The sequence below is a fragment of the Anthonomus grandis genome, chromosome 15 (genome assembly GCF_022605725.1).
Source record: "Anthonomus grandis grandis chromosome 15, icAntGran1.3, whole genome shotgun sequence".
Taxonomy (NCBI): domain Eukaryota; kingdom Metazoa; phylum Arthropoda; class Insecta; order Coleoptera; family Curculionidae; genus Anthonomus; species Anthonomus grandis.
Genome location: NC_065560.1, coordinates 14,364,581 through 14,377,885, shown reverse-complemented (window position 1 = coordinate 14,377,885; position 13,305 = coordinate 14,364,581). Strand labels below are relative to the sequence as shown.

At 35.3% G+C, this 13,305-nt stretch overlaps 1 protein-coding gene across 2 annotated transcripts in view; it reads right to left on the bottom strand.

Annotated features, from left to right (window-relative positions):
- The window catches only part of LOC126745303 (protein transport protein Sec31A), a 141,919-nt gene that overhangs the window by 110,189 nt on the left and 18,425 nt on the right, over window positions 1-13,305 (bottom strand). For both annotated transcript variants that reach the window (XM_050453074.1, XM_050453075.1), the window contains exons 8-10: window positions 10,163-10,326; window positions 4,943-5,132; window positions 4,773-4,886 (exon numbers count right to left, since the gene is read on the bottom strand). In XM_050453074.1, the coding sequence (XP_050309031.1) occupies window positions 4,773-4,886; window positions 4,943-5,132; window positions 10,163-10,326 (468 nt within the window). The remainder of the gene's footprint in view (window positions 1-4,772; window positions 4,887-4,942; window positions 5,133-10,162; window positions 10,327-13,305) is intronic.

Sequence of the window (13,305 nt, the reverse complement as noted above, 5' to 3'; positions counted from 1 at the left end):
AAGTTGGCTTATATTTAATAGAGATTTGTTGCAGACATCTAGTGGATAAAAATGATGCACTGGATGTACCATAGGTTATCGTGTTAAGTTCAAAATGATTAAGTTCATCCTCCATATTGTCTCGCCAAACTATTCGCTGAAGACACCTTTGTGATGGATCTATGAGTACCTGGCGGTACATCTTAGCAATGTCACCTGTGATAACAAAATTATGCTGCCTAAAACGAATAATAATGGAAAATAGATCATTTTGAATGGTAGGGCCGACCTTGAGTGTATCATTTAGAGAAATATTAGATGAGGTTTTTGCTGAGCCGTCGAAAACTACTCTAAGTTTTGTTGTTAAGCTGTCAGATTTTTCTACGGCGTGATGAGGGAAGTAGTAACTGGGATATGCTTCAACTTTATTAGGATCGACCTTGGTCATGTGCTCAAGGTCTTGATATTCTTGCATAAAGTTAGTATAGGATTTTTTGTGTTCGGGGTTTTTATCAAGCTTTCGCTCTAGGGCAAGAAATCTTTTTATTGCCGAGTCCCTAGAGTCTCCTAAATTGTTTACATTGGTTTTTAATGGAAGATTGACTTGAAATCTGCCGGAATGAGTACGAGAATGGGTACGGGTAAAATGTGTTTCACATTCCAGCTCTTCCAAAGAATACTTTGTTGCATAGTTAGCTGGAAGTTCCTCAATTTTCCAGAACCTTTCAAGAGCTTGGTATAGGTCATTATTGCTAACAGTATTAAGAAAACACTGCTTATGGATTTGTTTTAAAGTAATCAGGGAAAGAGGTCCAGAAATGATCCAGCCTAGTTTAGTTTGTTGGAGGATTGGATTGTTTTTATCTGTTTTGATTTGCCCGGACATTAATAAATCATAGAAAAGCTCTGCTCCAATGAGCAGATCAATATCGGATGACTCATAAAAGTATGGATCAGCCAATTGCAAATCATCAGGAATATCTAATAATGCTGGGTCAATAGATTGCTGAGGCAGCGTTTCTGTTATTTTTTCTATTACTAGGGTTGACATTTTAAATTTGTATTTTTTGTGGATTGATAAGGCATTTATGTTTATGCGCTGACTTATAAAAGTTATACCGGGATTTATTCCAGAAATTGGAATATTGACCTTTTCAGATGCAAGATTTAGATTGTTACATAGATTTTTGGTTATAAAGTTGGATTGGGATCCCCCATCTAAAAGTGCCTTGCAAAGGATAGGTGAATTATTTTTGTCAAAAATATATACTTGGGCAGTGGCTAACAAAACCGATTTATTTGGTTTTGTGGTAGCACATGATAATGTATAGTTTGGCATGGATATAGACTGACTGCTGCCTGCTTCATTTAGAGCAGGAATGACCTTTTGACCCATAATTTGGGAATTTTTAGGCGAGATTGATGAGTTTGATTGATTTGTTTTATAAACTATAAATTGAGTCATAATTCGAACACTAACTACTCACTATACCTACCTATTTTAAGAAGAGTTTTATAATTTTTTAAAACGCAAGGGAAAATGGGGGTTTACATTATTCTAAAAGAATATCGTTGACGTCATATATTTTTTTAAAATTTTTGCAGGTAAAATTTTCTTCCAACTATAAAATTTTTAGGTCAACGTGACAACCATGCTCCAAAAAGTTCAAGAAGGACAAAGCGATATCATGATCATGGCATTATACGGTTGTTTAAGGTGGTTGTGTGGGACTGGCGGCACTATACAACCTTTATAGAATCTCTTACATCCTAACCTCAAAAGTGAATGAATTTATTATTGTTATTGTGTTGTCGCCTGAGATTTTAATTTTGCCTTTGTGTATAATAATTATTTTTTATACAATATAAGTTATGTTTAAAATAGTCGAGACTATTGAAAAAGGAAACAAAGAACTCACTGTTGTTTCCATGCCTTGGGAACAATGTGGAATCCTGTTTTGGCACAAAAAATTTGCATATAAGTATCAACAGGATCCAGAATCCGCTCCTGACCCTAACTGGATGTCTACACCATTCAAGACAAAAAGACAAGGGTTGGCAGTTCTCAATATTGTTCGCGGATCTTTTGGTAGGAAATTTGGATTAGCTTCATTCCATATGGTAAAAAGCTCCCTTAATGCTGAATGTGTAATATTATAAGAGGTTGCCCAAGTAATAAGCCGCTTTCTAATTTAAATTTTTTTCTCAGTTTCAGAAAGCAATTTTGTATTTTCTTCGTCATCAGTAGAAATCGGACCATTATTTACATTATCAAAAGAAGTATCCTCAGATTCCAGATTTGGAATATCCATACTATTACTATTATTGTCTGCTTTGTCTTGTGGGATCGGAGGAATTATGTTCTCAAGCTCTGTGGTATCAGGCCTACTTCCATTAAAATTAGAACAAACAATCTCTGGATTACTTGCAAGAATTTGTTGATATTTTTTCTTACAAGCTCTTTTAATATTGCCACTGCCTTTATTAATTTTTTTCCACTGAGAATTCATTATTAAGTATTATTATTTTAATTAAATTTGTCACCCATCAAAATAATATATTTGTGCAAAAGTGAGGTTACGGCATTCACTTCACTCTTATAACGCAGATCTTAGAACAAATTTATTCTGTCAGACACTGTTTTATCCTATAAGGCATTTATAAAGGAGAATGTCGTATAGTATCTAAAGTTCACGTATAAAAGTGTTTTATTATGCAGGGCAATTCAATGCTATAAAATATTTATTATGCAACACTATACAGCTTTTATAAGACAAGCTTAAGTAACTATTTTATTGTGCTCTAATATAGTATATTATAGAACTCTTATACAATAGGTATACAGGTCTTATAAAATTATATTTTTGATATTGTATAAAACTTGCTTATAATGTATTATATCATTTTAAAAGAAATTATCGTATATTGCGTTATAGGATATATCGTAAAAGCCACTATAGAACCATTTAATACAAAAATTTTATTTATAAAACAAAATTATCGCAACAAAAGGCTTAACAAAAACAAACAGTCCCTAAAACAACGCTATTCGATTGTTATACAATAATTCGGTTCTTTTAGAATTCCATTTTGCTAGTTGGGATCTTACGACAGCTATCGAGAAATTTTTAACAAGAACTTCAACATTAGTTTCGGGTACCCTCGTTCAGATACCTGTTCTTTCTGTGACGAGATAAACGTCAAAATACAAAATCTTCAATCAAAACTCTCAAAGACGGAAAAGAGGAAAGCAGATACCTTTTACAAAAGGAAAATAGCTGCGAAGAATGAGAGTAGAAAGACAATGGAAATGGAATCAATATGCATCGATTATGCCAAGAACTTGCCAGTTCTAAATATTTCCACAAATGACGTGTATTATTGCCGTCAATTGTCAATTTACACATTTATTATTCACATTTTATCGGATAATCAAGCTATTTTCTATACGTATCCAGAAGTAATAGGCAAAAAGGGAAGCTCGGATGTTTGTTCGTTATTGCATCATATGCTGTACAATCATCTAAATCAGCAAACGGGGAAACTAAACATTTTCTGTGACTCATGCCCAGGACAAAATAAAAACTGGACTTGGATGTTTAGATACTTGCATTATGTTATACATTTCCAGAAACGTTTGGACTTTATTCAAATGACATTTCCGATTCGAGGCCATTCATATATGGAGTGCGACAAGGACTTCGCCGCAGTGAATCAAAAGCATAGAGCAGAAATACCGTAAGACTGGATAGAGGCTTTCGAGTCAAGTCGGAATAAACCATCGCCCTTTAAAACTGAAAATGTTCAACAACACTTTTTCCGGCAAGTGCTTCTAAATACATTTTACAAAAAAAAAATGTCCCTTTCCAACTAGAGTTATTAGGGAAATAAAATTTTCAAAGGAAAATCCAAGGCTTGTGTATTTCCGGACAACATTCAACGGGGAGTGGCAGTCAGCTGATATCGTCGGAAAACCATTGGTGCCAAACAATAGGGGAGAGTTTGAATTACCTGGAATTTCTCACAAAGGTATAAATTTGTATGCATTTTCCGATGCGATTTTACCTTATCCAGTTTGTCTTGTTTCAGGTCTACTCCCTTTATCAGGTGCTAAGTTTAAAGATCTAACTAAGCTTGCAAGATTTTGTGGAGAATCGGCACAGGAGTACATTTGCAGCCTGCCACACAATTGAGAATTTCTATTTTATTTCGTAGTCTCCATTTTGTCACCAAACAATAAAGATTTATTTTGTAAAATTGAGCTTTTTTTGAAAAACCGTATAAGTTCTTGATAATAAGAGGAAATATCGATGAAAGTCACTGAATCCTCATCTTACTTTCTCAGTTTTTTGCGATCTCTGCTAGAATTTTTTGTTTTTTATTGTTCTAGAGCCTTACAATTTTTTTTTCGGGTAGTAACGCCGTTGAACTACCCAATAGTACATATTTATTCATTGAATAGTTTCTACGCTAAATATAGAATGGTTTCAAACTTAATTTTATCGATATTTCGATTTTATGTTTCATGGAGTTTCATCCTCATTCCCCCTGGCTCTTCAATTTAATGTAATAAATAATAATAAATTCAATTTAATTTAATATTTAATGAAAATGTTGTAGAATTTGTTCGTTATTAAATCGTAACACTGTATATACTTAAGATTTTGGCAGCCTTAATTTACCAAATTATACTTAAACATTTTGACACTAAATTAATCTTTTATTCCTCTTTCACCTTAACATATTATACAAACATATTGCAATAAGCTTTTCAAATTAAAACAAAATCTTACCTAATAAATTCAGGAATTCTGCCCTAGGGTTAGGTTCAAAATTGGCCTTAAGGAAATGCCACACAAATTTCTTGTGTTGATCACTCGTTTCGTTGGATTTATTCAAGCAATAGTCTAGAAATTCAATTGAAAATATCAAAAATATATCGTTTATAAAATGACGTACATACCAACATAGTTTCCACTCTCCAAGGCCTGTTCTAACGCAGCCGATTTTCGAACAAACTCAGCCTCTGTTATCACTTGGCTGATTTGAACTGTTCGGTGAACCGGTGGCGGAAGTTGGCCAGGCTGCACGTTTTGTTGGGCCTGAGCTAACGCTTCCTTGTCGGTTTCAAATGTAATTAATTTTCCGCCAAACTAAAATCATACAAAAATAAATTTTTTAATAGATAGTATATCCTGATTAATTTTTTTTGTTGGATATAGGTAAGTAAAAAATCTACTTCAGACAATCGATTTATATATTTTAGTCCATGTTTCGATCTCTATGAAATCATCCTCAGGACTCAAGAATATACACAAAAAAAAACAAGATAGGCAAATAAAATCATACAGTCAGGCATAGTTACAAAGCTAATCATACAATGTCAATTGCTTATTACTAATCATTTCTTGTTGCTAATCACACAATTTTACCGGGATAAGAGAAGTCCCATCTTAAATTGTGTCAACGACATCTTTAATTTTGAACCTTATCTCATTCTCAATAATCTCCAATAAATGTTACTTTTTAAAGATCATATTTCATTTTGGCGACAAGGTTAGTCAGGTACTAAACCAAAAAATCCTGTGTTCAGACCCGGTTCAATTTTAGAAACTTTTTTATTTTTCGTGTTTGTATTTGTTTTTATAAAGATGTTAAAACAAACATAAAATGTAGGTAATGCATCAGATTCTATTAACATTTGCTGTTTAATGATTTATTTTTTAGTTAATAGCGATACACGACGTAGTTACGACGTAAAATTACCCGTAGTATGTTATCATCTTCCCCGGGGAGGGCCGGGGTAGAATAGCCCTCCGGTACGCTCTGCCTGTCGTAAAAGACGACTAAAAGAGCAACCCCTTTGGTGGTAGATGTTGTCCACTTGCATCGCCCGGTTCAATACCACCACATAGGACTTAGGCGGCGTGAAGTAGTTCCATGGAACTCACGTTTCGCCGCCATGTCGATGTGTCCGGTTTCCAAAGGGGAAATGGAGAAGAAAAATAAATGCATGATGGCGCCCTCACTACCAAAACTTTCCGGAGATAAACTCGCCTCCCATTTGGATCTCCGGGCGGAGGCTGGTCGGGGGGGGGTCCATCAGGCGGACCAAAAAGCCTAAAAATCAATTTCTGCAACATCAGAGGCCTAAACACCAATATTAATGCAGTACACCAACACCTGCAATCAAATAAGCCTCACATTCTGGCATTGGCAGAAACAAAGGTGAAACCTTCAACAACAAATGTTCACCTCATTTATCCTGAATACGATCTACACACCCGATTTCGACTAAACTTTGGATTGGCAGTATTTGTCAAGAACGATTTGAGTTGCCAGCGAACCTGCGGACTTCGACGTCATGTGGTTCAAAATAATAGCCAGTCGTGCCACGAAATTTATCTGCTGTATCTACAGACCACCAAGCGACACCAAATATAGACGGCTCTTTTCGAACCTGGTTAATTGCATTAACCATCTGCAAATTGACTACCCAAACGCAGAAATCATCGTCATGGGTGATTTTAACGTTCATAATATCAACTAGCTGCGCTTCTGAAACAAGAACGACGATGAAGGACGAGAAGCTGAGCTATTTGCCACCATATGCGGGCTTACGCAGCTTGTGGAGGAATCCCCGATCGAGACGGCGAGTTCGCGAGTCTCCTAGATTTGGTCTTGGCTTCAGACCCTGACTTGTACACTGTATCAGTACATGCCCCCCTAGTAACATCGGACCACAAATTGATAACAGTCTCTTGCCAGTTGGAGGTTAAAACGCAGGATCCTCCGATGCCGCGGAAGGTATGGCACTATAAATCAGCAGAGTGGAACCTTCTTCGGGAATTTTATCGCTCATTCCCTTGGAAAGAAGTCTGCTTTAGAACCAATAACATCTCAGAATGTGCAAACCAAATTACAGAGACGATCTTGGCAGGAATGGAAGCTTATATCCCTTTTTCTACTAAATGCGGATCAAACAACAAGCAATGGTTCAACCTGAATTGCGAAAAGGCAATAAACACTAAAAACGCAGCATATCGCAAATGGCGTCAACATCCCTCCATCGAAAATCGGAGGAACTTTTTAGCCTCCAGAAATAGCTGCAAGCGAATTATTGATGAATGCAAAGAGAGTTACAACAACAGGATCAAAAACAAACTGCTAAACTGCCCAAAGGGAACAAGATCTTTCTGGTCGGTATCAAAAGCCGTTAGTCAAGGATTTGCTAAGTCGGCCTTGCCACCCCCAACAGCAGATGATGGTTCTATCGCGGTAACAGCAAGGGAAAAAGCCAACTTACTGGGTAAACTCTTCGCGTCCAATTCTACTCTGCACTCGCAAGGCAAAACACCGCCATATTTGCCAAGGGTGAATTCATCGATGGGACAAATTTCGTTTCCCCAACGAATTATAAATAAAATTCTTAAAAGCGTAGACACCAACAAAGCTTCTGGACCCGATGGAATTCCAGCCCTAATACTAAAACGTTGTGCAGACGAATTGACTCCTCCCTTATGTAGACTGTTCACGGCATCGTATAAGCAGGGCCAATTTCCAACAAGCTGGAAAACTGCTCGAGTGCAAGCTGTACCCAAAAAGGGTAAGAAGACGATGCCCTCCAATTACCGCCCGATTGCACTAGTTCCAGTAATATCGAAGATTATGCTGAAAGCAGTCAACCAACAACTGTTATCTGGTACGCGATCATCACCAGATTTCTTAACAGTTGTTGGTTGGCGAGTAAGCGATCATCAATACGGCTTCCGAAAGCTTAGATCCACCGGCGATCTTCTGGCTTACGTCACACACTTGTGGACGGAGGCCCTGGAGAAGCACGGCGAGTCCCGCTCAGTCGCTCTTGACATTTCCAAGGCATTTGACAGAGTGTGGCATGAGGGAGTACTAACCAAGATCAAAAGTTTTCTTGAACAACGAACAATCCAAGTAGCCGTCGATGGATACCTCTCCGAGAAATTTAACATTAACGCTGGAGTCCCTCAAGGATGCATTCTATCCCCCACCCTTTTCTTGATATATATCAACGATTTGCTAGGAACCACTGTCAATCCAATCTAGAGCTTTGCGGACGATAGCACACTTATTTCCACATTTAAGTCCGCCAAACCAACGACAGCCGCAAGTTCTCAGAATCTTAGGCAGCAACAAGCTTCAACCACAACGATATTAGAACAATCTTGGAGTGGGGCGGTAACAATCAATGGTCAATTTTAACGCTAAAAAAACGCAGGCTGCAGTATTTACCATGAAGACTAACCTTGGTGGCTCGGAGCTGGTTATGGCAGGGAAAACATTGCCAATGAAATCATCTTTACATCTTCTAGGAGTCGAGGTCACCAACAGTCTGTCCTGGCATGACTACGTTGCCGAGGTCGCCAGGGCGGCTTCCAAAAAACTCGGAGTGCTTTTCAAAACGAAAACACTGTACACATCAGAACAGCTGCTGACTCTTTATAAGGCTCAAATACGCCCTTCCCTCGAGTATTGCTCGCATGTCTGGAGCTCTGCACCCAAGCATAGTTTAAACCTGCTGGATTCTATACAGAAGAGAGCTATTCGTCTTATCGACAAACCAGAACTGACAAAGAGTCTGGATAGTCTGGAGCACAGGAGAAAGGTGGCTGATCTCTGTTTATCACGGTAAGTGGTCCTCTGAGCTGGCAGGCCTGATTCCACCCAGGGCTGTTCCGGCAAGAAGGATAAATGCCCACAAATATCTTCGCGCAAGCACCACTCCAAGAGTGACATAGGACTTTCCTTTTGTGCTTATGTTTACCATAAAAAAATGGGGTTAAAGGTCGGTTAAATTATGGCAGAGTTCTTAAATTTGATACAAAATGCCTTTTTAAAATTTAAAAAAATTCGAATGGTTCCGAAGATATTCGGAAAAAACCGAAATCTGGAAAAACATTTTATTAAGGGCACTTTTTCTCCTCTACAAGATGGCGTTTTCAGAATTAAAATACGACGTTTCGTTTTTGAGATCCCATCATCAACTTTTTTTTTCAAATACGGCCCTGGATTTCTATTTCCTTATTTTGTTGACCTACATTTTATAAAACCTATGACGTATCAAACTTTTTTTATTTTCAACCGATTTAATAGTAAAAACTGAGATTTTCCATAAAAAAATTCTTAATACGAACCCGCTTTTATTTTTTTTTCTTTTAATTAAGTATCAATTAAATATTTAGTATTGACTTATTTATTGTTAATAAAACTAATGCCCCCCGTATATTTTTGCAATTGGTAATTTCATCAAAAACTATCAATAAGCGAATGGCAAGGCAATGGCGAATGTGAGCAAATGTGGAGAAAATTCCACAATTGCTTACATCGTACAAGTGGAAAGGCCATCCTCTACTTAAAATACGGTATATTTTTTTGTGAATTGTGATTTTTTTTGTGCCTGTCGATGCCGTAAGGCGAAACGCGTAATCTAACTAATGAACGCTACATTTGTAAGACTTTGACTTTAAGTTTATTTTCCTCCTTGTTAGATATTATTAAGGTCTCTTTGAAAATAATGGATGCATTTTTTTAATAGTTACAAAGGATAAATGTTCGCATACAGTAAAAGTAATAAGTAGTGCTCAATTAAAGGTAAGTTTTCTTCAATTTAAGTTATATATAAATCGATTGTTTAAAGTAGTTTTTCTTACATATATCCAACATAAAAATTAGGCAGGCTTAGAAACTGAGGTCACGAGAAATAATTCGCGCAATTTAAATCCTTTTAAGTCTATAAAAAAATACTATTTAAAGAAATCAACTTGAAAATGTATAAATTAAAATGTGTTTGGCAATCTTTTAATACTCCGTATTATGACAGTTGGAGTGAGTTAGATTATTTTAATAATTCACAATAAGATAGAAACATATTTTACTGTGAATGATTAGACATTGATGACAATTTTTTATTTGAAGGTTATTCTTAATTTTTCACTTACGCAATATTGTAACCAATTAATAAATAAAGCTTTTTGAATTTGAATTTATATGTATCGCGTCAAATTTATTTCAAATTTTATCAAAATTTTCACTATTTCAGTTTTTAGTTTGTTAGGATAATTTTAGGATATTCTAATGTAGGATAACCGTTCATTTATTTCGGGTCATTACAGCTGAACATAATCCTGCTAAATAAATAATATCTTACTCCAAAACTAGCTCCAACAGGTTTCCTCAACCATTTGGGGGGCTTCGTTGGATCGACACTCACTATTGCATGAGTTTGTTGTTGGGTAGGTGCCTGAACAAATCCATCCATACCAGGAAAACTGTCAGCTATTTTGTTGGTTGTCTGGATTTGTTGAGTTTTACCTAAAAATGTTTGTGATTAATTATTCTTGACAAATATTAAATTTTTAGCCTATTTAGTCAAAATTAAAATACGCTTCATCGTTCTTAACAGTATGTTGTAGATAAAGCAGAAGTACTATTTTATAAATGTCACCACAAAAAATAAAAACAAACAGTAAAAAATAAAAGTAAATATCTTAAAAATTACTAAGCATATTAAACACAATCGCACTCAAAACAGGATAGAATTTGCTTATTTTAAAATAAGTAGTTTAATGAATAAAATACACTGTATATGAAAATCATTTACTATCAAATTAAATTTTATTTTTTATTAAAAACCAAAAATTTACTGTTAAGTGGACTGCTTAATATTTTATTTTCTAAATAAACTGGTCTGATTATATTGAAATGCCATAAACTTAGAACATTGAAAGGCTAGAATTAGTAAACAAGAACTTTGATCGAGTTCAACATGTGCACAGGGGCAAGGGGGGTGTTTTGTTTACAAACATTTTCATCGATTCTCTGTTGTCAAGTTTACACGCATTTTCAAAAGAGTAAACTTTCAGCTATGTATCAACACATATAATAATGTGAATTTAATTTATTGATGTTAGATTTTGGATTAAAAATAACAAGTAGAAATAGATAAATGTTATTCTAAACGCAAAAATAGCAACTTCAAAGCAAAAAAGTTACGAATACCTTGGATATTTTTTAATCTAAGATATGCCAATTTTAATATTTAAATTGTCTTTGACGAGCTCTTTAATCTGATAAAATGAATGACATATAGGGCAATATTATTTAAATCAGTACTTATATTTAGTTCTGCCTGTCGAATATTATTAAAGTTTAATGGTAGATACAGTTGAAAGTCATCTGTATACTGAAGAACTTAAGAATATTTTAGTGTTTCTTGCATGTCAGCAACATAAATTGAAAAATTAATGTTGATAGAAATGAACCTTAACAAACGCCTCTTTGTATTTGTTAAACTTTGATTTTAGATATCTGGAAAATCTCCCTTAAGAATGCAACAGTTAGCAATATTGATAAGTGGATCAATGCAATAGGACAAGTAGTGATGTAAAGGGTAATATTACCGGTAATGTTGGTAATATTACCTAATATTACTGCAAGACCGGTAACATTGGTAATATTGGGGTTTTTTTTTCACTCTATATACTCTCATTTATTCGCTATTCGCCCAGCTCTACTTGGCTTTACTGGCGCGAGGCGCAAGGACGAAAGACGATCGTGCCGTACGAAGTGGGATAACGCTGCGCCGCCGCTTTCTTGACGTATAGATCGGGATCGGGGAATACCATAATATAAGTAATACAAATTCTGTGATTCCCCTGGGGCCGAGGCAAGCGATATTTTGTAAACAGTCTCTCTGTATTGATCATAATTAGTGGCATTATTGGTACAAAAGTGTTGTTTATAACCATTATAACTATCAGTGCAATTTTTATTAAATAACTATAATTATTGTAGCTGATATTTAAACTGGTGAGTGAATATTTTTTAAGTTGACCTCTTCTCGAAATGCATGATGTTTATTTTGTAGTTGCGATAATATGGTTAAGCCAAAGAGTGATGTTTGGAGATATTACGATTTTAAAGATAAAGACAACTATTCCTGTAAATATTGTAAAACCTCCTTTAAAAGAAATGCTACCAGACAGTTCTAACATTTGCTTAAATGTGTCAAAATACCTGAAAATATAGTACACATTCTAAAAAAAGGGAAATTGCCTGTTAAAAATATTTTCGGTAGTAACAATAATACCAATACCTCGCGAAGTTCACCCATGGTATTAGAAGATAGTGATACTGAAATTGCTGATTATGAAACCTCTTAGCAGGGACACGCATTTGAGTCTTTAGACTCGGAAATAGCTTCACTAGTTCGGCCTGTGCCTTCCTCAGCTAGTTCTTCTTTTTCAAGTACATCTAAAGCATCACAGGGTACAATTTCTTCGTATATTGATAACATGTCCTCTCAAGAAAACAACAAGATTGATGAAATACTGACAAGGGCTATTTATGTCTCAGGAGCCCCATTAGATATGACAAAAAAAGTATGGCTAGATGTATTCAAAACAATGAGATGTGCATATAAACCGCCTTCTCGTTACCAGTTGTCAAATCCACTACTCGAATCCAAGTACACTAGAGTACAAGCTGCAGTTTCTTCAAAAATTAGTGAAGCGCCTATCTTAAGCTTACAAATGGATGGTTGGTCAAATTGTAGAAATGACTCTATATCCAATTTTGTTATTAATACACCTCTTCTGGTATTTTATAAATCAATTCATACCGAAGATAACAGACATTAAGCAACATTTTTGGCCTCAGAAATTGAAAAAGTATTGGAAGAATTGTGAGCTTCAAATTTTTTGGCTATTGTCACTGACAACGGAGCTAACATAAAAAAGGCTCGTGAAATAGTTAGCAGCAAGTACAATTCCATAACTAATTATGGTTGTATTTGTCACGGTATAAACCTTCTGGTTGAAGACTTCTTGAAATTAGACCATTTTGCTAATTTTAAAAAGAACATAATTTCAAGTGTATCAGAATTGAAAAATTCGCAGATTTTACATGCAAGGTTTGAAAAAATCCAGTTAAACAAAACGGGGCGATACATCTCTTTAAAATTGCTGGTGAAAACAAGATGGAGTTCCTTTGTTACTTGTTTAAAAAGCTTTTTGGACACTAAACATTCAGAAAAGTTTAGCAGTTGATGATAACCCAGATATTTCTGATGTTCTTTCAACAAATACAGTAAGACTTCTTCTTCAAAACGAATATTGGTTACAAATAGAAGCAACTTATGACTTGTTCCAGCCAATCTCTAAGTGAATAACGTTTTTTGAAGCTAACGGGCCAACAATCTCAAAAGTGTTTATCTGCTTTTTTGAAATAAGATCTATATTACGTGACAAAGTATCAAATTTATCCGTTTCTATGTTGGAATCCCAGAAAATA